This window comes from Pleuronectes platessa, chromosome 22, assembly GCF_947347685.1.
Source record: "Pleuronectes platessa chromosome 22, fPlePla1.1, whole genome shotgun sequence".
Taxonomy (NCBI): Eukaryota; Metazoa; Chordata; class Actinopteri; order Pleuronectiformes; family Pleuronectidae; genus Pleuronectes; species Pleuronectes platessa.
The window spans coordinates 6,078,660-6,100,885 of NC_070647.1; the positions used below are offsets into that span (position 1 = coordinate 6,078,660).

The 22,226-nt window shown below is 42.9% G+C and overlaps 4 protein-coding genes across 5 annotated transcripts; 2 read left to right on the top strand and 2 right to left on the bottom strand.

Moving 5' to 3' along the window:
* Positions 1–715: 715 nt before the first annotated feature.
* On the top strand, positions 716–5,706 carry si:ch211-214j24.10 (uncharacterized protein LOC558894 homolog). The gene is made up of 4 exons (XM_053414710.1): positions 716–856; positions 3,053–3,838; positions 3,946–3,978; positions 4,852–5,706. The coding sequence occupies exons 1-4, from the start codon at positions 841–843 to the stop codon at positions 4,899–4,901; spliced, it is 885 nt and encodes a 294-aa protein (XP_053270685.1). The 5' UTR covers positions 716–840; the 3' UTR covers positions 4,902–5,706.
* Positions 5,707–6,162: 456 nt separating this feature from the next.
* osgep (O-sialoglycoprotein endopeptidase) lies at positions 6,163–12,295 on the bottom strand. 2 transcript variants are annotated; one of them, XM_053414707.1, is made up of 12 exons: positions 12,140–12,295; positions 11,138–11,254; positions 10,910–11,029; positions 10,412–10,587; positions 10,198–10,293; positions 10,049–10,098; positions 9,856–9,934; positions 9,654–9,719; positions 9,186–9,276; positions 8,285–8,360; positions 7,497–7,595; positions 6,163–6,686 (listed from the first exon to the last, which is right to left on the bottom strand). In XM_053414707.1, exons 2-12 carry the CDS (start codon positions 11,250–11,252, stop codon positions 6,647–6,649), a joined length of 1,008 nt encoding a protein of 335 aa, XP_053270682.1. In that variant the 5' UTR covers positions 11,253–11,254; positions 12,140–12,295; the 3' UTR covers positions 6,163–6,646. The 2 variants fall into 2 exon arrangements, with proteins under 2 accessions (XP_053270682.1, XP_053270683.1); XM_053414708.1 differs by having other exon boundaries at positions 12,170–12,287.
* A 182-nt stretch (positions 12,296–12,477) lies between these two features.
* Positions 12,478–15,725, top strand: apex1 (APEX nuclease (multifunctional DNA repair enzyme) 1). Its single transcript, XM_053414709.1, has 5 exons — positions 12,478–12,599; positions 13,907–14,047; positions 14,183–14,346; positions 14,461–14,653; positions 14,824–15,725. The coding sequence occupies exons 2-5, from the start codon at positions 13,978–13,980 to the stop codon at positions 15,336–15,338; spliced, it is 942 nt and encodes a 313-aa protein (XP_053270684.1). The 5' UTR covers positions 12,478–12,599; positions 13,907–13,977; the 3' UTR covers positions 15,339–15,725.
* On the bottom strand, positions 15,715–21,925 carry LOC128428509 (zinc finger protein 420). Its single transcript, XM_053414706.1, has 9 exons — positions 21,644–21,925; positions 20,333–20,535; positions 20,126–20,218; positions 19,831–19,926; positions 19,469–19,579; positions 19,244–19,367; positions 18,028–19,150; positions 17,784–17,836; positions 15,715–17,245 (listed from the first exon to the last, which is right to left on the bottom strand). Exons 1-9 carry the CDS (start codon positions 21,675–21,677, stop codon positions 16,002–16,004), a joined length of 3,081 nt encoding a protein of 1,026 aa, XP_053270681.1. The 5' UTR covers positions 21,678–21,925; the 3' UTR covers positions 15,715–16,001.
* Between the last annotated feature and the right edge of the window lie 301 nt (positions 21,926–22,226).

Below are 22,226 nucleotides of genomic sequence, written 5' to 3' on the forward strand. Positions count from 1 at the left end.
CACACACACACACACACACACACACACACACAAGTCTTAACTATTGTCACACATTGTTGTATTCTTTATCTTTTGACTGATTTTATAATCTGGACAGTGTGCCTCTCTAGATTTGGACACTTCCTCTGGTACCAGGGTTGCAGATCTCTGAGGGTGGACGAGCTGGATGAACCTGTGGTATGGGTGAGGTCTGTGTTAAGGAGTGGGGGGGGTTAACTTTGTGATACTCAACATGTATTTCAACCTTTTGTCTCCTGTTCAGTGTGTATCGCCAGTTGTAAATGGAAAGGAACGTTTGTTTTTCCAGTTTCAGGGATTGTGGCAGAACCACTACTGTACGTGACTGTGTGACACCTCTCTCAGGAGCTTGATAGGTGGAGGGAACATTAGGAAAGATTCATTCAGGCCATGTTTTGTCGAGTCGTTCTAATAATGTTTCCAGCACTACAGTTTGGACTCCAGCTGATATCATTGAGCTGCTGATTCCTTACAGCTTTTGTTATTACTATTATTGGTAGTGGTTGTGTATTTGCTGTACAGTGTAGTCCAGTATAACCCTGTGTTTACAATATTAGAATGGAAAATGAAACCGATCATCTGCACTGATCGCTGGAACCACGTGCTCATCACATGGTTTATCGTTACAGTGCAAGTTAAATATTGAACTTCCCTCCACGTTTCCCGCCGGACTGCTTATCTGCGGGGACTTCCTGTCCCACCCACATTCTCGTGTCGCTTCCGGGTGGCCACACAAGACCAGCAGCGAGTTGTCGTTATCTCAGCGCTGTCAACAAAAGTTACCGAACGGCCCAGCTCCCGCCACACATTCAGCGAAAAGACATGCATATCAAAACAGGTGAGTTTGTGCAACTTTCACGACGCGTTCGACGGGAATCCGCCACTTTCGCGGGCGGTAAATCGGCTGCCTCGCCGCGGTGCTAGCTGCCCCCTGCTAGCGGCGTCGATAGCTGCCTTCTCGCAGCTTTGAATGGAGGGGTTACGAAACTTTGACTCGGGCTAACATGCTAACTAGCATCGAATGTCTTCATGTGGTCAAAATGGAAGCGTCTCTTCGTCGACAGCCGCCGTCGTCGAGACGTCGTGGAATAGTGCAAGTCCCGTTGTAGCGACAGCTGAGTGGAACCAGTGACTTTAACTCGACGCACAATGACGCTGCTAATTAAAGTTTGCTAACGCCGGTGGTGGCTGCCAGCAGCGCAGACTCCGGACGGAGCAGAAGCTAACGCAGCTAAGTTGTTTTTCTGACTAGATTCTGTGCAAACCGGGCAGTCCAACTCGTTTCTACACATTTCTGCCGCTGGGTTAAAACAGGCTTTTTGTCCTTGACAACTACGCAACCAAACTGTGAACTAGTCGTCCCCTGTGCGGGTTAACTAGCTGCTCGTCCCCTGCGCGGTTAACTAGCGGATCATCCTCTTACATGACTAACTATCATGTGTGGCTGCATGACACATGCAACTATAGTTACATGTATTCGTACTTACAAGGAATGCTCCAGTTTGTTCCAGAGAGATATAGATAGTCACTACATTCACAGCCATTTTTTTTTCTTAGAGCAACCCTTATAGTATTTCTCACCTATATTTATAGTATTTTCCTAATATTTAAGTGTGATTTGTGAATATGGACTGAATGAATAAATATCGCATGGTATCATTAATATTCTTTATATATCAGAATGAGAATCAGCTGTACCGGCCAAGTATGTGTTCACATACAAGGAATTCCTCTCTGGTTTGACTCTGCTCTCCGTTTACTTGCATGGAAATAGACGTGTACTCAGAGACGAGGACAACAAAACCTGAACAAACAAGTTAATATAAAGAAATGCCAAAATTAGTGTATATATGTTTAACATATATACATGCACACCAATGTATATGTATGTCTGTGACTCGAAGTATCTTCTTCTGCTTCTTGTTCAGTAAAAATAAATCCTGACTCATTGGGCAACATCTTCCGATATATTGTCTGGATCTAATTTTAAATATTAAAACTATCTATTGATCGATCTGTCTACTGTTGTGTAAAATGGAAACGAGAGAGAAATGGGTGTGGGGCGTTTGCAAGCTTTAGGTTCAGTGTTAATGTGGCGTCATTTGTTTCACCTACAATCACAAAGTGTGAAAAGTAAAGAAATCCTCGCATTTAAGAAGATACTGTCAAAGAAGCTCTGACATTAATTCCAATCTGTTGCAAAGTTCTGATCTTTTTTTGTGCGAGATGATCAAGTAACCTTTTGAAGCATTGCAGCTGTCATCACACAAGTTTCAACAGATACAAGAGTAATTCTTTACCATGACACTTTTTTAAATTTTAAGATGTTTTACTCCCGTTGTTTTTTATCCTCTTAATTATATAGAAGTCTTCATGTGGTTGTGTACAACTTGGCAAACATCAACATGTGGACCCACCTCTCTGAACTCGACTGTAACAGTGAAGTCACACGGTGTCATTCCCATCTGCTGTGTGTATGAAGCAGTCGGTGCAGAGATCCTTTATGGCCTAAAGCCAAGTGAAGTATCATTTAGTGTCAGGCACCTGTTGGTCTACACACAGTGTCCGGCTCACTGTTGTTGCGGCAACAAACCAGAGCATGACACTGATTTGTGATGTTTGCAGTTAAATGGGATTTGTTAAAGCTCAGCCTAAATGTTAAAGGGATAGTTCACCGTGAAAAATTAAATTCACCCCTAATCCACTCACCACTATGCCGATGGAGGGGTGTTCTGGAGTTTCAGGGGTTAACAGCGTTGCAGCCAAAGTTACTTCTTCTTCAGATGTAATAAAACAAAACTCCAGAAGTGTTTTGTCGACTCGAAGCACTTCACCCACCCCTCCATCAACGTAGTGGTGAATAGATGAGTGAATTCTAATTTTTCGGCAAACTATCCCTTTAATGTCTGATTTGTTCTCTGTGGCACAGAAAACTAGAACACGTTAGCGGTATGTGTGATGTGTGTATATATTGTTGTATTTCACGTGTGACAACAGCAGATATCTGACCATCATGTTAACTCTTATGTTTCAGGTACATGGGAAGCCAACAACACTGTGTGTGAGTCCGATACCCTGTGTGACCCAGCCGTCCTTGTTTCAGCCACTAACTCTGAACCACATATTCGAAACCGCCGTCTGTCCCCCGGCTCAGGAAACTGCGGAGGTGGTGGGGGTGGTTGCATCTCTGGAGGTGACCAGCAGCCCCGGCAGCTTTCACCTGAAGGTGATCTGATTGCACCCGGTCACACGCACGCCTTCACCTTCCGCAGGGAAAAGGAGCGGAAGGGTCAGCAGCACAAAGGCCGCACCCTCCGCAGGGAAAGTCAGAAGGGTGTGAGAGTGGGCGAAAGGCCTCAAAAGGTTAACCAAAAGGAGCGGTGGGTGGAGGACAGTCTGTCACTGCTCAAACCCCCACCTGCCTTCCCCGTGCAGGACAGCCCTGCAAAGCTGCAGCCTGCTGTCAGCTACGCTTCCAAGGTGAAAGCGGGAGCAGTAAGCGGCGCGCTGGAGGAGGATCGCCCCCTCATCGGTGTTCTACTACAGAACCAGTGGGGTCTCAGTTTCATCAGTGAAGCGAGGCCCGTCGCAGAGGGCTCCAGCCCTGCTGCCAACGCCCTCCCACCTCAGCCCACAGACGCTAAACAGTCCGAAGACCTACAGTTTGACACAGCTATCATAGTCCAGGGCCCTGAAGACACACCAGGTCCAGTCACTACCTCCCTCCCCCCCAACACACGCCAAGAGGTGAACGAGAGCAACGGGAAGCTGCTGCTAAGCTGTCGCCATCTAGTGGAGGCTTTGAACTATCACAATAGAGGTCAGCATTTAAGAGAAGCTATGAAAACATAACAGACTTTTATTTTATTTGAAAAATTGCCTTAATGCACATTACTCTGCTAATGATGATTCTTGTTTTCTCCTCAGAATGGAATTCTATGTGTAACAGACAGAAAAAAGGTACGTTGATTGAAAGAATTCTCTCACAAACACGGAAGAAAACGGAGAGCACCTATGACACATTGGTGTTTAGAAATGTGCTGAAATTGACTCGAGCTCCTAATTACCAAAATATATCATGGCAGTATTTCATAGCCAGGTCGGTTTTATTACACACTTAATGTACTCTGTAGATCTGGGATTTGTATTATTTATATTTACATGGGAAGGTCCCAGGTCCAATTCTAGAATAAGTTACTCACCCAACAAAGAAAATGTATTGGAGCCTTCACGACTACTGAATTTTAGGGGGCAAAGTCGATAAACTCTCGTTAATGTTAGAGAGAGGACTTTTAGAGAATTCTCTAATTGTCGTCTGTCTTCCTTGTCCACTCTGCTGGGGCTTTTCCTCACGAGCTATGCGGCTGCTAGTGTTAGCGGTAGTAATCTAAGTTAGCCTTATAGCAGCTGATGGTTTTATCTGCTCTGCTATAATATTTCCACCATCTGAATTTGGATGTTTCTTCGCGGCTCTTGCTGCTTAAGTGGCCACACTTCAGCGTTCAAGTCAGGCAGGACAAAAATGAGCTTTCAACTGCTTGTCATTAACAGCGCCCCCTGCTGCATATCCGCTTTAGATGCTACTGCCTTTTTTGTCAGTGTCGATTTGTGGTTTGATAGTTGTGTAGTCTGTTAAACCCTAATACTTATAAATTAAAACCCTGCATTTGTTTGGACAGTTAATGCAACTCGATTGAATTTGTAATAGTAAATAGATTTCGTCTCAATGAGGCAAACCAGTAGTTTATCAAGTGTTATCAGCTCATCTCAAAAATTCCTGATTGTGTATTTCTGCCGTTTAACATGTTGTCCCTTGTGACTTTGTTTTTCCAGATCCTAACCGGATTGTCTGGTACAAGGAAACCCAGGATCACCCAGCCTAGCAGTGTGAGGAACCCAAAGCAAATCCCAACACAACACACGCCTACATGCACATTCAAAACATGTAAAGATGGACAACTTTTTGAGTCCTGTTCACACACACTGCACTCAGGTTGATGTCTTCACGCAAAGCCACACTGAGACACTTTGGACTAACTCCTCTGAGATCTTGCAGCAATGGACTTTTTTAACGCCTTACAGAGAGCCTGCCTTAATTAATCACATGTTTTCATCGCCTCATTACCATTTTTAGCTTGTATGTGTAGAGCTGGTCTATTTTTTTTTCTTCTGTTTTTTTAAACAATCTGAGGAAGTATAACTTAATTTTTCCTCCCAGTCTGAAAGCTGCAGTTTTATCAAACTATCTTTCCTCTGTAAAAGCGAGTGGTCAATCAAGCACTTTGTTAAAAAAACCTGTTGTGACCAATCCCTGTGTGCTAGAAGCCCTCACCAGAGTGATTTACACCCCCCCCCCCCCTCAATTACGAACAGAATGTCTTGTATCTGCTTGAGTTTTATGGTTCATGTATGCAGACGACTTCCGTGTCTTCAGTTTACAGAAGGGTGTAGTCAAACGGCACAGTAAGAGTTCACCCTTTACCCCTGTCAGATCTTAATGCTGTGTTACTTTCTTTGTTTTTATTTGGTTCCCTAATTGGGTGAATGTTACTCATGAATCCATAAGAGATCTCACCATGTCCAGTATGTTGATTTTTGAAAAGAAAATTTATTGAATAAAAAAATTTACACTGGAGAAGGGGAAAATGTAAGTGAACGGTATTGCTCAATAAAAATGAATAAACGTGATATTTTCCATCTTAGTCAGTTTTATTACCCACACACAACCTGTTAAAAAAGACAAGCTGCTTCAAGCCTGGACGGGTCAGAAGGAAAACTCTGTGGTCCATCCCAGGAAAGCTCCACCACCTTCAGGGACCAGAAGAGGTTTTGCAGTAGGGTATAAAACCTTTCTAGACTGCCGTCTCCTTTAACAATCTTAGGAGGGGTTAGTTCACCCAGAAATGATAATCTACTCAACCCGTGCCGATGGTGGTGATGTTTGTCCACAAAACGCTTAGAGTATCACAGGTAAACAGTAACTGTTGTAATAAAATGTAACATGTCTCCATACTGCTCGTGTGGTGTCACACCACAGCAGCAGTAAGGAGGCATGTTATGTTTCTTCTGTTTTACTACGTCTGAAGAAGGACCCACCATTGACTTCAATTGTATTGGATTCAAACAGAGTACTCCTGAAACTCCGGACTCAAACGGCACAGGGGTGAGTAGATTTATGGATGAACTATCCCATTAATTGTAAAGCTTGAAATCCATTTATAGTGTTAAATCCCATGCAAAAGATATCTCCCTTCTCTGAATACAAATCCCTAACCACCTTTTATAAAAAAGACTAACAGATGGGCACTGTAGCTTTTAGCAAATGTTACTCAAACAAGGAAAATGTGCATGAGTTGGGAAACTCAGATTTGCATTAATACACATCTCATGGGCGCTGTATGACGATCTTTGCATACACAACTCTTATTAGAATCAGCTCAATGTTGGGTTTGGTCTTTTCATTAGATTTGTTCACAAGAAAAACAAAGACTAAACACAAGTGAAGTGGAAGCCATTCGATGTTTGGCCTAATTTAGCTCTTCATGTCAAATGCAGCAGAGATGAAGTGTGTGTTCAGATGCCAGCTGCACTCCAGTCCTAACAGACCTACATGGCTCTAGTCCATCAGTCAGTCTCTCCACGTCACCTCCACTTCATCTGTTCTGTACCTACAACAGGAGAAATGAAAGAATCATTCAACTGGGTGACAAAGCAGCTCTTCTTTAGAACTAAGGGAAATTTGATTTCAGCTGATACACAGTGATAAAGCTCTGTGGGGTCTGGAGAATGAATAATTTTTGCTGGCTATGCATCGTATGGTTTTTATAAGCATTTTTATGCCTTGCTACACTGACTTTTTTAACGCCTTACGACATTTGTATGGCTTACCATATTATGACAAGTCATAAAAAGTCATGGTATAGGAAGGAATACAAATTCTAATAAGACATTAAGAAGTCATAGGCATGAAAATGTCGTAGTATTGTCAGGCCCACCTTTGACATTTTTCTACCTCCTATGATATGACATCTCTATGCTTTCCTGTACTTTAAAATGGTCTGCATAGTTTTTTTCTGGTCTAGATGACCACTCAAAGCACTTTATAGTAATATGAAGTTTTCATGCCTTAATATAAGTTTAATTAAAAATACAAAATAGCTATTTAGAATAACAATATATATGTGCCTTTCTGTTCTTTTTAATCAATGGCTCTATCACTGAGGTAAACATTATGACTTCAGGTAAATGTGATGGCACCAAATGATCTGCTCTTTCAAGTTGTGTTGGTGCCGGGCAGATATGTCTTCTATTAACAGTCGGACTCTGTCATTTGAATCCAGTTCTATGACGAATGGGCTAGATCATCATATCACAAGCAACAAGTGTGGGTTTCCACACTGGATTGCTATCACTTCCAGAAGGACAAAGCTGAAGACACTTGATCCAGGAGAACGAAAGAGAAGTAACGTGGAGTCTACCTTTGTGTTATCCACGAGTCTTCCAGCTCCGTCACCTGACCGGACCTGAACATCTCCCAGCCAGCTTGAGCAATCATCGCTCCGTTGTCTATGCAGAATCTGAAGCAAAAGGTGAATAGTGAGTCATCTGGACTGAATGTTGAACACCATGTTCCTGACAGACTTAGATCTCTACTTATTTTAGGAATTCAGCAGTAAGGGGATAGATGATGATTAATGTTCACATAATGTTCATATTTACTTTACAAAATGATCATAGCAATGTTTCTTCATGTTCAGCCTGTTTAGTACAAATCCTATACACTTGACCTAACTTTGACTGTGCAGTAATGTATTGTAGACTTTAAATAAATGTGTTCTTGTACATTATTATCACACAATTTCAAAACTTTGACTACAATAACAGCAGACATGCTAACTGTGATGTACAGCCCTACTTTAATTATTAGCAAAGGAAATGGCAGCCTGGGAGGAGTAAGCAAAGCATAGATCAGACACATGGCATGTTCTTGCAATGGTTAGTAGCATGGGTGATTTAAAGGAACCAACATTTGTGCTGCGTGGGCTTTTTTACATTAAGAGAGAATTTGACTTTTGTAACAATGGAAAAGCTGTAACAGCATTTACACCACCCACACTATAAGACCTCAGTTGGAGGGCGTGTTGGATTTGAGCGTCCTGGTGATTCAGCAGGTGTGAAGTTTAAAAGAGACTAGTTTAATCTGAAGCCAACTGTAATTTGACACTAAATGAAAGTGAATGTGCCGAGAGTGGACGGACGGGTTTACCGTTCATCTGTGGCAAACAGCTTGGCTCCTCGCTCCTGACACATCACCCCCATCATCTCCTGCAGACGCATGTTACCTGCAGAGTAAACAGCAGCTGTGATTCTCTACACAGGCTGGACTCAACTTCATAAACACAGATCAAATCATGTGGTGAATAAACTAATGTGAGGCTTAAATGATTCTCCTCAACATTAATAACAGGAATATGTTGTAATCAATTATGGGATTAGCCTTTTAGGTATGGATACATTCACATTTCAGACATTGACTAATAAATATAAACCAAGAGCAAGGCAGCACTATTCAAGTTAATAGGTCAAATTATCCCACTGCATTTCACCAGCAGTAAATGTTAACCTGTTTATTTGGTGATGAAGGTTATTGTCAGAGAGGTCAGTCAGGAGATATCAATATAAACCTGGGCTGGTATTCCATATCCATGTGATCTTTTGTTCTAAACAGGAAGAATTGTGTGAGCTGATGTGTCTGCACAGTTTGATGATTATCAGTATTAAAATTAATTCTGTCCCTATTCGATTTCTCTCAGTTTTTCACGAAAAGAAATGGATAAGCTTGTCCCTTTAAAAGGCAAACCCCACTCACCCATGTGATTTAAATGCATTGCACAACTGGAGAAAGTGAATAAGTACACAGTCTCTCAGGCTTCTCTGTTGTACATTTGTCTCTGTATGACTGAGAAAATCTATAAACCAACGCTCACTCTTTAACACTTGAGAACATTTCCTGTTCATATTTTAAAGTTACTGAGACGTTTCACCTTGAAAGATAACAGACTAGAGAGTTACCAGAGGTACAAGGGCACCAACAATGTGTATTTCAACAGGCATCACGTTTGTTGAATAGGAGTTTTATTCCAAGAATCCTTTTCTGTTGTACTCACAGCCAACCCCCCCGACGATGAGGGCCTCTTGGGAGCCGCAGTGAGCCATGGCCCTCTCTGTGATCTCCACCAGCATGGCGAATACCGTCTCCTGTAAGAAGAGCTGATGAGGTTAGAGCTGCAAACATTGGTTGATTAATGAATCAACCAATAGAAAAGTAATAGGGCTTTTTCTGACATACTGTATAAACAAACCAGGTCATAAATAATTGAGATAATAATCAATTAACCAGATATCTCAAGATCAATACAGAGTAAGCTTTCAAGAACTCTTGGTCTTACCACTAAATTGTTTGAAGCTGTGTGTCAACAATTAACACAATAACAAGAATAAAAGCCTTTAACCTCACTACTGACTTTTACAAATAGTTTTAAATATCGATTTAACTGACTAAGCTGTAGTGATACACCAAACAGGAAAGCACTATACTAAGAGAATGATTGGGTGTGGTTGTTGATCCATTGTACCTGCAGTGAAAAACACAGGTCCTCTGCTGTACACTGACCAGAGCTCAGCATCTTATTAGCAGCATCCTATCAAAGAAAGTCTAGTTATGAAGATGAAGTTATAGACATCAAATTGTATCATTGTGCATCAAATTCTGAATGTGCCTATTTAACACCTACACCACTTCAGATGAAGAAGATTACATCACAAACTCCTGCTCACCTCAATGTAGGATAAAATCCCAGAAAATGATACGTCCATTCCTTTAACAGTATATGGCAGCTCCACATAGTGACTCCCTCTAACAAAATGAACAAAATTTTTTACAACACAATACATTCCCATGTATCTCAGTGGAGCTGCTTCGTGGCCAACAGCAGCAGATAATGTGTAATTATACTTGCAAACCACTCACTTTTTGGCCATCTGCTCTATGTTGTAGCCTGGACTGGGGTCATTGGAAATCTAAGGTGAGAAACAGTTCAACATAGAAGTATTAACACACATCTTTCAGACAGAGTAAAAGGAAAAAGCTGCTTCATTAGGATAAATAATGACACCAACCTTTATAACTCTGGCGAACCTGTCCAAACAGTTTCCAACTGCAATGTCGATTGTCTCCCCAAATATCCTGTACCGCTTCTGTGAGTACGCAATGACCTGCACAGGAAGAAAGGGACAACTGTATTTAATAATAATTCATTAAATTATGTCTTTGTAATACAGTTTCAGAACAGCAGTTTTTCCTCCTTAATGAGACCCACAAAAAGAAACCAACCTGTGTGTTCCCCCCACTGACGTAGAGCACAGTGGGGTTGTCGGACTTGGTGATGAGTCGACCCATCTCAATGTGTCCGATACAGTGGTTGACACCGAGCAGCGGTTTCCCCCAAAGCTGTGCGACTGTACGAGCAACCAGAGCCACCGTCACCAAGGGGGCGCCCATACCAGGACCTGAGAGGGAAGAACAAGAGGGAGGTTTTACACTAGGGGGGGGGGGGGGGGAGCCAGACAGTCTTTGTTTGAGAGAGAACACTCAGCAGATGGCTGATAAATTGTAAATACTGTATGCTTGGCAAGGAAGCCAAAATAGCTGAAAAGCTGCACAGAACAGCTTCTGTTTACATCAAGAATAATCTAGCTGTCTTGAGTTTTAATTTTGAAGTCAACATAACTGGGATACAGCTGTTTCAGTGAGGTGAAGATGATGTGGAAAAATGTATAAAATAAAACACACACACATAAACATATATGTATTGTATTGTTCTTGTGTTACCTTTGGTGAACGCCACCCCGTCGATGTCTGCAGGCTTGAGCCCTGATTGTTCCAGAGCCTCCTTCAGGACGGTCAGTATGACGGCACGGTGGTGCCTGGCCGTGTCGCTCGGCATGAATCCTGATTGGTTAAAGAACATTCTGTCACTCTCACATGCAGGACTTTGAAGACGTCATACCACTGGTGATGAGATTGTGGCATTAATACTACAACAGAAATCTGTCTCACCTTGACCAGGAGGTGTGATGTAAGTGCGTCGAGGATTGGAAAGAACTTCTCCATCCCTGATGATTCCTATGCCGATCTTATTGGCACTGCCCTCAAACCCAATTATTACCGTCATGGCTGCGAGAAAAAAAAGAGAGAGAATATCAAAGTGCAGTGAAGACTGATGTTTGCTGTCTTGGAAGCACAGAAGCCAACAGGTTAAGTGCTACAGAAGTATTATGATCTGATAACGTTCTCATTAATGGCTCAATCGCTTTTGCAAGCCCAGGCCTGACAAGGGATAAAACAGGAAGAGCTTGCTATGATAACAAAATGTAAATACTAATACACAATTATGAGAAATTATAAATTGATTTATATCAATATTAGCATGATAAATGTCACATTATTATTACATTTATGTTTAAAGACTGATGTTTGCTCCTCTGTGATAAACAGCAAAACATTTGACAAATCGGAGGCAGATTAATTACACCTCCTTACTGTGCCTGCACCATACATTAGGTTTATATCCACATATACTTAACTTTTTTAAAACGCTATTAAACTAATGCATGTATTCATAGTGTTGTATTGCACAGCACTCCTGCACTGCCTGTAGAGTAAAATACAAATATAATACAATAATAAACCACTGAGACCATTGTAATCTAACAATGTTCACATTCCAATTAGCAACACTAACCTATAATGATTTCTCCTGACAGGAATGGGCTTCCAGGTAAATTATGTGAGTGTGTATTTTTAGTCTGTAAGTTGTAAGTAAGTTTGCAAACATTAATTCATAGTTGTATTATATAAACTTAGGACACTCAAACACATAAGTCTAGTTTATAACTGGATTAGCTAAAACCACATTATAGGAGACATAAGCTACAAACAGCAAAACCATAATAGAACCACCTGTGTAAATGGGTGTAGCTGCTATGCTAGCAGGGACAACACACCGTTCCCCTAAAATTAGCTTAGCTTAACGCGGTGTAAAATAAAAAGCAGGTATACCTGGCTTGTTAATTTCCTTCGGTGGCTCACATGAATCAAACTTGGTGTCATATAAACTTTAAATCCACTTCTTTCACTGCTGCAGCTTCTTCCTGCAACCAAACTCCTCCATGTAGCCTCGAAGGACCCTCCCACCGACAGCTGCAGAGCTCGCCTCTACGAAAAAAAACAGATTTCCCCCGTCAGATTCACGTCAGAATAATATTCTGTGTCTACACAACTATTATTTCATATATTTTTGCAACTTTTGTTGCGGTTTTTGAAGTTGTAAATAAAAAAGGTGGCGTTTTGGTTTCGTGATTTCTATCCGGCATATGTTCGGGCAGCTACTTACTACAGCAGGCACGTGGTGAGAAGCCTCTGCTGCTTTGTGTGTGTGTGAGCGAGCGAGCGAGTGTTTGGGGGAGTGACTGATTGGCTAAGCTTGTCCGCTCTTCGCATCCTGTTGCCAAAAGTACAAGTAAGAATATTTGCATCTTATTTTTTCAGAATCATAAAAACCTGCTGAAGTGTACTGAGCCGTGTTTGCATTGACCGACCAATCGGATGTGTGCAGTGAAGGCAGCGGGTCTGCTCAGGCTCCATTGATTATCTGTGCAGGCCGCCTGCTGCTGCTGCTGCTCTGTGACAAAGAGCCCAGAGCAGCAGCAGCAGCTAGCATTAGCTTAGCTCTCCATTCAACTTGCTCTATACAACACAGAGTAGAATGAGCTCAGATTTAGCCTCTGTGGCCGGTGTGCTGCTGCTCTGCACACCCACCCGATCAGAGATACAGCCTATGTGTTGCATTGAGTGAGTTTGACTGTGAGCTCCTGCACAGAGAGGACCTCCATCAGACGTCGAGGTTCAGACCTCCCAGAGGCCGTTACTGGTGCTCACATCCCAGCTCTCCCACTTCTCTGCCTGTAGTAGATATTTAAATAGATCTGTATGGACATTAATGCACAAACAAAGATGGAAACAATTCAAAAGATTCCAGTAAAATAAAAAAGCCCTCAAAGTTCGAAACAGATCTATCAGCTGCTATTGGCTCATTACAGATAATACTGTTACTTATGTTGACTGATCAGTAATAATACAATGAAGTACAAATGTATATTCATTTGAACATATGCAAAGTTATTTTATAACTAAGTTCAAGGAATATTTAAAGATGTATAATAACCATGGTAAGTGAAGTATATCAGCCTATACTTATCATATATATAATACTTTCTCTTCTCACACTGCACATAAATGTCTTGTTTTTACACTGTATAATTATTTTTTTTATTCCATTCATTTTTTTTTTGTATATTTCGTCGTACACTCCTTACACTTCAGTACTACTTATTACTTACTGTTGTCTATTTCTGAATCTTGCTGCTGGAATATTGAAAATGGCCCTATTGTGGGGACTTGTAGAGACTTATCTCATATTATCTTACTATCCATTCAGATTGAGTGAAAGCATCTCTCACCAAATTTCATAATCAATCATTCCTCAATTCCCCCCCCATACATGTTGTGTAAATGTAAATAGTGTTTATAAACAAAGTTTCTAGAGTCCACAGTGATTTCCTGAAAATGCTTGTTTTGACTGACCTTCTGACAATTATACACATGAGAAGCTGAAAATTATGTTTTAAGGAAACGTTTCCGTTGACAAACATCTAACGGTTACATTTTCTATCGACTGTTCTACTGGCTGAGTCTTGTTTATGGCATGTAGGACTGAACACTTTTAGATGAGTATATCACTTAACTCCCTCTTCTGTTTTTTTCCAGCGGCGTGTGTGCTGTTGTGTGTGCGTGTTGTGTGTCTGCGAGGTGTGTTTGCCACCAGAGCGAGTTCAAGCATGAAAAGAGGCAAGAAGGCAGAGGAGGAGGAGGCGGCTACAGCAGAAGGGGAGACTGAAACCAGCTCCAGTACGTCAACACATTAACATGCTTCCAAAAACATAGCGTTCATTACATTTGTTATATATTCCAAGCTACTGTACATTTCTGACCCCTGACCTTGGAACAATTCCATTATGACGTGTCCTGTCTTCCACCTCACAGCCCCCCCGAAGAAAGCGAAGAAGGCTAAGGAACCGGAGGCACCGATACTGTACGATGATCCTCCCGACAAAATGACCAGCAAGGACGGACGGGAGGCCAACATGAAGATCACCTCCTGGAATGTGGACGGGCTGAGGGCCTGGGTGAAAAAGAAGGGCCTGGATGTGAGTGAGCAGTGACCCTGAGACACAGGAGCTAGTTCCCAGGCTGTAATAGAGCTGAGACAAATTTTTAAATGTGTGCGTTTAATGTTTAACATATGTGTTCTTCTTTCCCAGTGGGTGCGTGAGGAGGCTCCAGATGTTTTGTGCCTGCAAGAGACCAAGTGTGCGGAGAAAGACCTCCCAGCCGACATCACCTCCATGCCCGAGTACCCTCACAAGTACTGGGCTACCTCCGAGGAGAAGGGGGGTTACAGCGGGGTGGGCATGCTCTGCAAGACTGAACCCATCAAAGTGACCTATGGCATCGGTGAGTCGTGGTATTAGATATTGGTCTAACTGCACAGAATTTATCATCTGCAGTGATTTGTTCCACATCTCCACTGTGAACACAAACTTAGAACATCAATTACGAAACTGAATATTTTTGGTAAAGTATCTGCCATTAGTAGTTGAGTGAACCTCCTGTCTCCTCCCCAGGCAAAGAGGAGCACGACAAGGAGGGCCGCGTCATCACCGCCGAGTTCCCCAACTTCTACCTGGTGACCGTCTACGTGCCAAACTCCGGCCGAGGCCTTGTGCGCCTCGATTACCGCAAAACCTGGGACGTGGACTTCCAGTCGTATCTGAGCGAGCTCGACATGCAGAAGTCGGTGGTGCTGTGCGGCGACCTCAACGTGGCACACCAGGAGATCGACCTGAAGAACCCCAAGGGCAACAAGAAGAGCGCAGGCTTCACCCCCGAGGAGCGCGAGGGCTTCGGCCAGCTGCTGGAGGCCGGCTTCACCGACAGCTTCCGCGAGCTCTACCCCGAGCAGACCAACGCCTACAGCTTCTGGACCTACATGATGAACTCCCGCTCCAAGAACGTGGGCTGGAGGCTCGACTACTTTTTGTTGTCGTCGTCCTTGCTGCCCGGCCTGTGCGACAGCAAGATCCGCAACCAGGCGATGGGAAGCGACCACTGCCCCATCACTCTGCACATCGCTGTGTAGGTCACTGTGTGGGCAGTGGGGGGGCACTTCTCTACCTCTCCTCCACACATCTGTTCTGACCTGCCACAAACATCCCTTCAGTGGAGTGCAGCCCGATCTCATTCATTCATTGTCAGTACTGCAGGAATTTTGTCATTTACTCTTCTTCCCATGAAAGTTTTATTGAATCTTGTAAAACCGTCTCAGTGGGGCCTCTGTGTGTACTTCTGCTGATCTGAGACAAGCCCGTGTTTCTTCACTGTTGCTGTTTGAATAACAACTACTGCCATCGAGAGAAAATGCATTTTGTTGTAACGCAAAAAGATTTAAAGCTTCTTTTCCAACCTGTTTTGAATTTTCTGTTGTAAAACTAGACCCACTTCTCAATAAAGAAGAATTTATGTAGAACCTTCTGCTGTTTATTATTTGAAGATTTTGAGTCAATAACACTGATGGTACACAACACATCTGAAAAACATTCCTCCGCTCAGTGAGCTTTAATGGCAACACAACCATTAACTAAAAGGAGACATTTAACTTGTGAACATATTATTACGAGAAGCAGTTCAGTTGCAATATTACTTCTATTTTCACTTTTGTCCCAGACTTAATATACATTATAAATCATAATTAATAAATTTCCGATGTATCAGTCTCCAGACCAATAAATGAAGTCTTTCACAGTTATGTTAACTTCATGATGTGTGTTCGTTGATGCATTTTGAGATTATACGACTGCCTGAAACTCTTCCCACATTCTCCACACAGGAATGGTTTTTCCCCCGAATGTATTCGCTGGTGTCTTTTCAGGCGGTTGGCACTCAGGAAGCTCTTGTCACACTCGCTGCACGAGTAGGGCCGCACGCCGGTGTGGTAGCGCAGGTGAATGGTCAGGTAGCAAGACTGAGTGAAACTCTTGCCGCAGTGTGTGCACTGGAAGGGCTTGTGGCCCGTGTGGAAGCGCTCGTGCTTCAGGAGTTCAGCGTGGGAGAAGAAGCCCTTCCCGCAGTCCGAGCAGAGGTACGGCCTCTCGCCCGAATGAGTCAGCTCGTGTCGGATCAGCGTGGCCTTGTAAACGAAACTCTTGTCGCACTGTGAGCAGCTGAAAACGTTCTCCCTGGTGTGGCAGCGCTCGTGCTTCTTCATGCTGCGCTCCCTCTTGAAGCTCTTGCCGCAGAAGGAGCACATGAAGGGCTTCTCCTCTGAGTGGATCTTCATGTGGTTCCGGAGACCCCCCTTGTAGAGGAACCCCTTGCCGCACTGTGTGCACGTGTGCGGCCGCTCATTCTGATGGATGCGCTGGTGGGCGCTCAGAGCTGCTCGGTAGGCGAAGCTCTTCCCGCAGTTGCACTTGTGCACTTTTTCTTCCTGGTGGGTCTGGACGTGCCTGTTGAGGTAGCTGGCACAGCTGAAGCTCAGGTCACACTGAGGGCATTTGTGAGAACGCTCCCCCTTGTCAGCGTCTTCACCGTGGGTCTTCACGTGCCTCACCAGTGCCGACTTCCAGGCAAACGCCCGGCCACACTCGGAACACAGGTAGGCGCCGTTCTCCATGTGGGTGCTCTTGTGCTCCCTCTGAGCCACCAGGGACTTGAAGAACTCCCCGCAGATCAGGCACTCGTACTTGCGTCCGGACTTGTGCGTCTGCTTGTGCCGGTCCAGCGACTGTTTGAAGGAGAAACGCAGTCCGCACTGAGAACACAGGAAGGGCTGCTCGCCGGTGTGGATCCGCTGATGTGCTTTCAGTAAAGACTGGAACTTGAAGCTCTTCTCACAGTCTGAACAACTAAAGCCTTCTTGTTCATCAGCGAGGTGGTGAAGGGACGACTTGTCCTCCTGAGGCTCAGCAGAGTGAAAGGAGTCAATGTGCTGTTGGACCTGGACTTCATCTGAGTGAGCGAAGGAGCACTTCGGACAGGAGAAAACAGCTGAGGAGACAAGTCATGGGAGACATTTTAATTTGTGCTAAAATAGGTAAACTGGCTTGTTTGTATTTTTTTTTACATATACATACAATTATTAGACTATATGGTTATTTTGCACAAAATATTGCAGCCGTCAAATTGTCATTTAAGGATACACAGGTACATCTTGACAATGGACACAGTTTATTTCAGAAAACATAAAGATGACTTCACAGCTACTTTCATAAAGAAAGTTTCACTTCTTCAAAGTCAACTATGAACTATTTTGACCACATAATTAGTCACAAGTTACTGAAGAAATATGACTGTATTCATCTTATAAAGGAAGATTTAAAACTTTTTCCAGCCAATAATTTGCAATATCTTTTTTAGCTAGACCACGTAACTGAATTATCATCTTTTATGTAAATTGAACGCACTTTCCAGTTGCATTAATTTCTTGTTTTATGCTTTGTGGTGCCTACGTTATCCAGTCTCTATGATTTCATAGACTGTGGATGAAAATATCAACAACTAAAAATTTCAACAAATTAACACTCACTTTCATTGCTATCCTTTGACGAGACCATGGGTGACACATACGAGTGCTCTGCGCTGTAAAGACAAATAAACATGAGGTGCTTTAATCAACAGTCAACAATAACCAATATATTCAAACATAACTAAAACACAGAGTTTCTGTAATACACTGATGATTGAAAACTGTGCAGGAACCACAAATACAGAGGCAGGGAGACACTTTGTGAGACAAAACAAAGATGGTAAATAAGAGCAGAGGTTTTTACCAGCTGAAAGGCAGAGGCTTCAGGTCCGGGGGGTCGACCCTGGTGATCTTTTTTCTCTTCGTGCTCAGGCGCTTCTGCAAATTGATCACCTGAATCTTCATGGTGGGTTTGCGTTTGCGCCCACTTGTGCGGACATTCACTGCGGGCATGGCCTGATGATTATCGAGGTCAGGGAACGGGCCCCCAGACTCATGGCTGCTCTGAACTTCTGCATTCTCTGGATCCTGCTCACCTTTCTCCTCTGCTTCCACCTGGCAGTCAGACTCAGGCGGTTGAACTGGATCCTCAGAGACTATTTCATCACTTATAACCAGTTCTTCTCCATCCTTCGGGATCCCTGTGGGCCTATCATTGGTCAGGTCATTGGTGTGAGTTCTTACGTGCCTTGCGAGGGCCAGCTCCCAGGTGAATTTCCTGTTACACTGCTGGCATGCGTAAACACCATCTTCCATATGTGTCTGCTTGTGTTCCGTGCGGGCTGACAAGGAGTGGAAGGTCTCGCCGCAGACCGCACAGTCGTACTTGCGTCCAGTGTTGTGCGTGTATCTGTGCCTGTCCAGGGACTGTCTGAAAGAGAAGCAGCGGCCACACTCGCTGCAGCGGTGCGGCCGTTCACCAGTGTGGATGACCCTGTGGGCGATCAGTGAAGAGGCAAACTTAAATTTCTTCTCGCAGTCTGGGCAGTCGTGAGGACCCAGAGAAACTGTGTGTTGGGGGGAAGCCGGGTCGTCCCTGTGAACTTCGGTCTGGAAGACGTTTGTCAAACCACTTTCAACTTTTGCTTGTGTCGCTCCTCCCCCCGCTTCATCCACTTCCTCTTCCCTGGTCGTCCTGTCAGGAGGCAGTACCAAGGAATATTCAGCCACCGTGTCTGTCGTTTCATAGCAGTGTTCCTCGATTACCAGCTCAATGTCGGTGCTTGGGCCCAATTCAACCTCTGCATAATCTGTCACTGTGATTATTTCAACTTCTACGTTATTCACAAATGAGACAGTTTGTGTTTCATCACTGAGCCCTGGCGGTGGAGATGACTGGTTGGGTTGTTCTGTAGTTTTTGCCACTCGGCTAGGAGGAACCGCAGAGAGGGAGGAGAGGATGCACTCGCCCATACTAGAGGGTGGAACTGCACAAAAAAGGACAATAAGTCATACGTTTTTGTTATAGAGTCAGCAATTACAGTGAAACACATAGGAAGTGGTGACAGGAAGAGACTTACCATGTTGCTCTAAATGCCCCATGTCTTTGTGGTGCTGGAGTAAGTGTTTCAGGTCTGTAGACTTAGACACTGAATGGACACAATCCTCCAACACTGAGCATTCAGCTCCGAGCCATGACATAGTCTGAGGGAAGCAGATGGTGACAGCAGTATTACCCCCAGTGGTGTTAAGCTGTTCATTCTTTGCCACAGTGTTATCACTCTACCCAAACTGCCCCCCCTTACCTGTTTGAGGTTAGGAACAGGCAAGAGCTGAGTCAATCGACAGATGAACTCGGAGAACAGGGTCTCCAGATCAGTGTCATACTGTGATCCGAACTCTGCAGGGAAGACCTCCTACAAAGAATAAAAGACATTGTGATAAATAAACAATTTTACAGCATCAAAAATACAAAACAAATTTGGGTATTTATACATAAATACCTGGATTTTAAATATTACATTTCGTTACATTGTTCAATGCATTATAATGTCTGAAAGATTTGCAACTGACAGCATCAAACCTATAAAATATAATGATGGCTTCATAAGCTCCAGAGGAAACAGCTGGATCTGGCTCCACAGAGGTGTAAGTAAAACAGTCATACCAAGAAAAAGTCTTGTCTCTCTTCAGGACCTTTGATCAGAGTCTGGATCAGCTCAAGAAAGTTAACTGCGACCTCCTCCTCTTGCATTTCTTTCATCTGCATATGGAAATAAACATCATTACATGTTTATTACAGGATAACTGCTGATGTGATGATGATGAATGTTACCTGCCAATAAAAGCATCAATTTAAATCAACAAATACTAAGATAAAAAGCTGAAATTTAGGGTCACAAAAAGAAAAATGTTGTGTGAAATTAAATAAAGAAACCAAGAGCTGAAAAACGTCTATCTACCTGTGTGAGATTGTGTGATTTAATCTTGTCCAAGTGAGATAAGATGAAGTCAGTTTCCACAAGGTCTTCACCTCGGCACAGCTCAAGGATATACTATGTAGGGAAAAAAATAACACGTCAGAAAATTCCAACATTTACATATCTACATCTTAAAGAATTAAAAATACCATTATTTATGATTAGGTTAGTTTCTCCACTCGTACTCACCCTGGCTCTTAATCCCAGGTTCAGCTGTGTCCTGTGCTTGTACATCAGCAGCTCCGGGACCAGGTCGGTTGCCAAAGAGACAAACTCTGCCACGTTCCAGTAGTTCATGACATCTTGTTTCTTCAGCACCTGCCACATCGCGGCTGTCATGAGCTGCAGAGGCGGCACCAAGAGGCGCAGTGAGGCCAGAGGTAAAGGCTCATCTGAAAAACAAGATGCAGTCAGTTTGCTCTGTTAAAGGGGTTGTTCACCCAAAAATTGAAATCCTCTCATTGTATGTATCTCAATATATATGTCTGTGGGTGTGTATATAACTATAGTTGGAGGTATATATAGAGGGGTGTATGTATATTATTTTCTTCCATGTATTACATTATGGTGAAAAATAGTAAACACAATCTTAAAAAAACAAAACAGTGTTGCAGCCACTCAAAACAGCATCATTTACACCATAAACTACTGTCATTTTCAGGCTGATGTGTAAATGACCTTGTGGATTTTGAATATCAGTGCTTAAGTTGACTTGATGACAGCAGTAATAAGGAGGTATATGTTTTTTTTTTACATTTGATAAAAGTGGTCCCCAGTTACTTCAATTGTATTGAATTTGGCTGCAACACCGTAGCCCTGAAAATCCAAAAGTAGACTCAAACACTTAGGCATAGTGCTGAGTAAATTTTCAGTTTTGGATGAACTATCCCTTTAAAGTTCTTACATTGTCTCACTCTGACAATAAAGAGAATTTTGACATATCAAGTTCATGACAGTACTTGAAACTGTGATGATGGGAGGACATCTCTGGGCTGTTACTTAAACCTCCTCGCTCCTATGTTAAAGAAGATAATCTGTGATAATTGAGTCACAATTTAAATCAAGTTATTTTATGCAAACTGTCCAAATAATAATGGTGAGCAAATATGACCCATCTCTGATACTTCAGTAAGATGACAGTTATTTTGTGTTTAACGTGCTGTAACAACAAGGCGCTTTGAATGCAACCCTAATGGACTTTAAGCCCTCGAGTGTGTGTTCAAGAACAGCGATGTTCTCCAACGTTAGCCAACTTCTGCCATGTTAGTACAGTCTGCACACACAGCACATATATTCAGGTCACAGCGTGCACACAGTAATGGTTTGTGTTGCAGGATACGTGTCAAAACAGTAAAGGCAATCAGCTAGCTACCTGGGCTAATGTAGCTGAGATAGACGAATGGGGGAAAGTCAGTTGGTGAACTCTTATCAAACAGTCATCTTAAGGAAAAATAAAAGCATGTAGTGTTTAACTCGTTGTGGGTTCGTCTCTAAACCAACCTGTGGAACTGGGTGTGAAAACACTCAAATCCATCTTCTCATAGCGGCGTAGAAAAGTTTAACTATCTGCGGTTAGCTGCTGTTAGCCACAGCGGGCTAGCTGTCCAGCCACTGGCTCTAGCAGCCAGGGGATAAAACAGGGACGTGACCGAGGAGGCAGCTCATCTGTAGCTGCAACACTTCAACTTTTAAACCAGGAGACGTGATACACACGAATAAATAAGCCGAGCTAATTATATACACTGTGCTACTGAAATGTTGTCGAAAGCTGCTTCTTCTTCGTGTGTGTTATACGTTGGGATACATATTTTCCTTCTTTGTGCTGCCCCTTGCTGGTGATAATTTGTACTGCTCCAAAATCATGCTGAGTGAAGACGTTCAACTTAAGCTTTTATAGATAAAAGATCATAACAATAATACACCTGGATAAATCTAATCCTACTATTACACGTACCTAAAGTTAAGATATCAAACAGATTTTTTTCAAACACTTTAAAAATTCAACGAGGGAAATAAGAAAAAAGTCTTTAAAATAGAAAAATAAGATGTCTAAAATCCCCTAAAAAATAAAACAAACCAACTC

Coding starts and splice junctions, on each gene's coding strand:
- apex1 (XM_053414709.1), top strand. CDS start 13,978: ATGAAAAGAGGCAAGAAGGCAGAGGAGGAGGAGGCGGCTACAGCAGAA. Junction 14,048..14,182: donor GGAGACTGAAACCAGCTCCA/GTACGTCAACAC, acceptor TCCACCTCACAG/CCCCCCCGAAGAAAGCGAAG. Junction 14,654..14,823: donor CAAAGTGACCTATGGCATCG/GTGAGTCGTGGT, acceptor TCTCCTCCCCAG/GCAAAGAGGAGCACGACAAG.
- si:ch211-214j24.10 (XM_053414710.1), top strand. Junction 3,839..3,945: donor TTTGAACTATCACAATAGAG/GTCAGCATTTAA, acceptor TTTTCTCCTCAG/AATGGAATTCTATGTGTAAC. Junction 3,979..4,851: donor GTGTAACAGACAGAAAAAAG/GTACGTTGATTG, acceptor TTGTTTTTCCAG/ATCCTAACCGGATTGTCTGG.
- osgep (XM_053414707.1), bottom strand. CDS start 11,252: ATGACGGTAATAATTGGGTTTGAGGGCAGTGCCAATAAGATCGGCATA. Junction 11,030..11,137: donor CATCACACCTCCTGGTCAAG/GTGAGACAGATT, acceptor TTAACCAATCAG/GATTCATGCCGAGCGACACG. Junction 10,588..10,909: donor CGGGGTGGCGTTCACCAAAG/GTAACACAAGAA, acceptor CTTCCCTCTCAG/GTCCTGGTATGGGCGCCCCC.
- LOC128428509 (XM_053414706.1), bottom strand. CDS start 21,677: ATGGATTTGAGTGTTTTCACACCCAGTTCCACAG. Junction 20,536..21,643: donor TTTCACACCCAGTTCCACAG/GTTGGTTTAGAG, acceptor CTTGTTTTTCAG/ATGAGCCTTTACCTCTGGCC. Junction 20,219..20,332: donor ACCTGGGATTAAGAGCCAGG/GTGAGTACGAGT, acceptor TTCCCTACATAG/TATATCCTTGAGCTGTGCCG.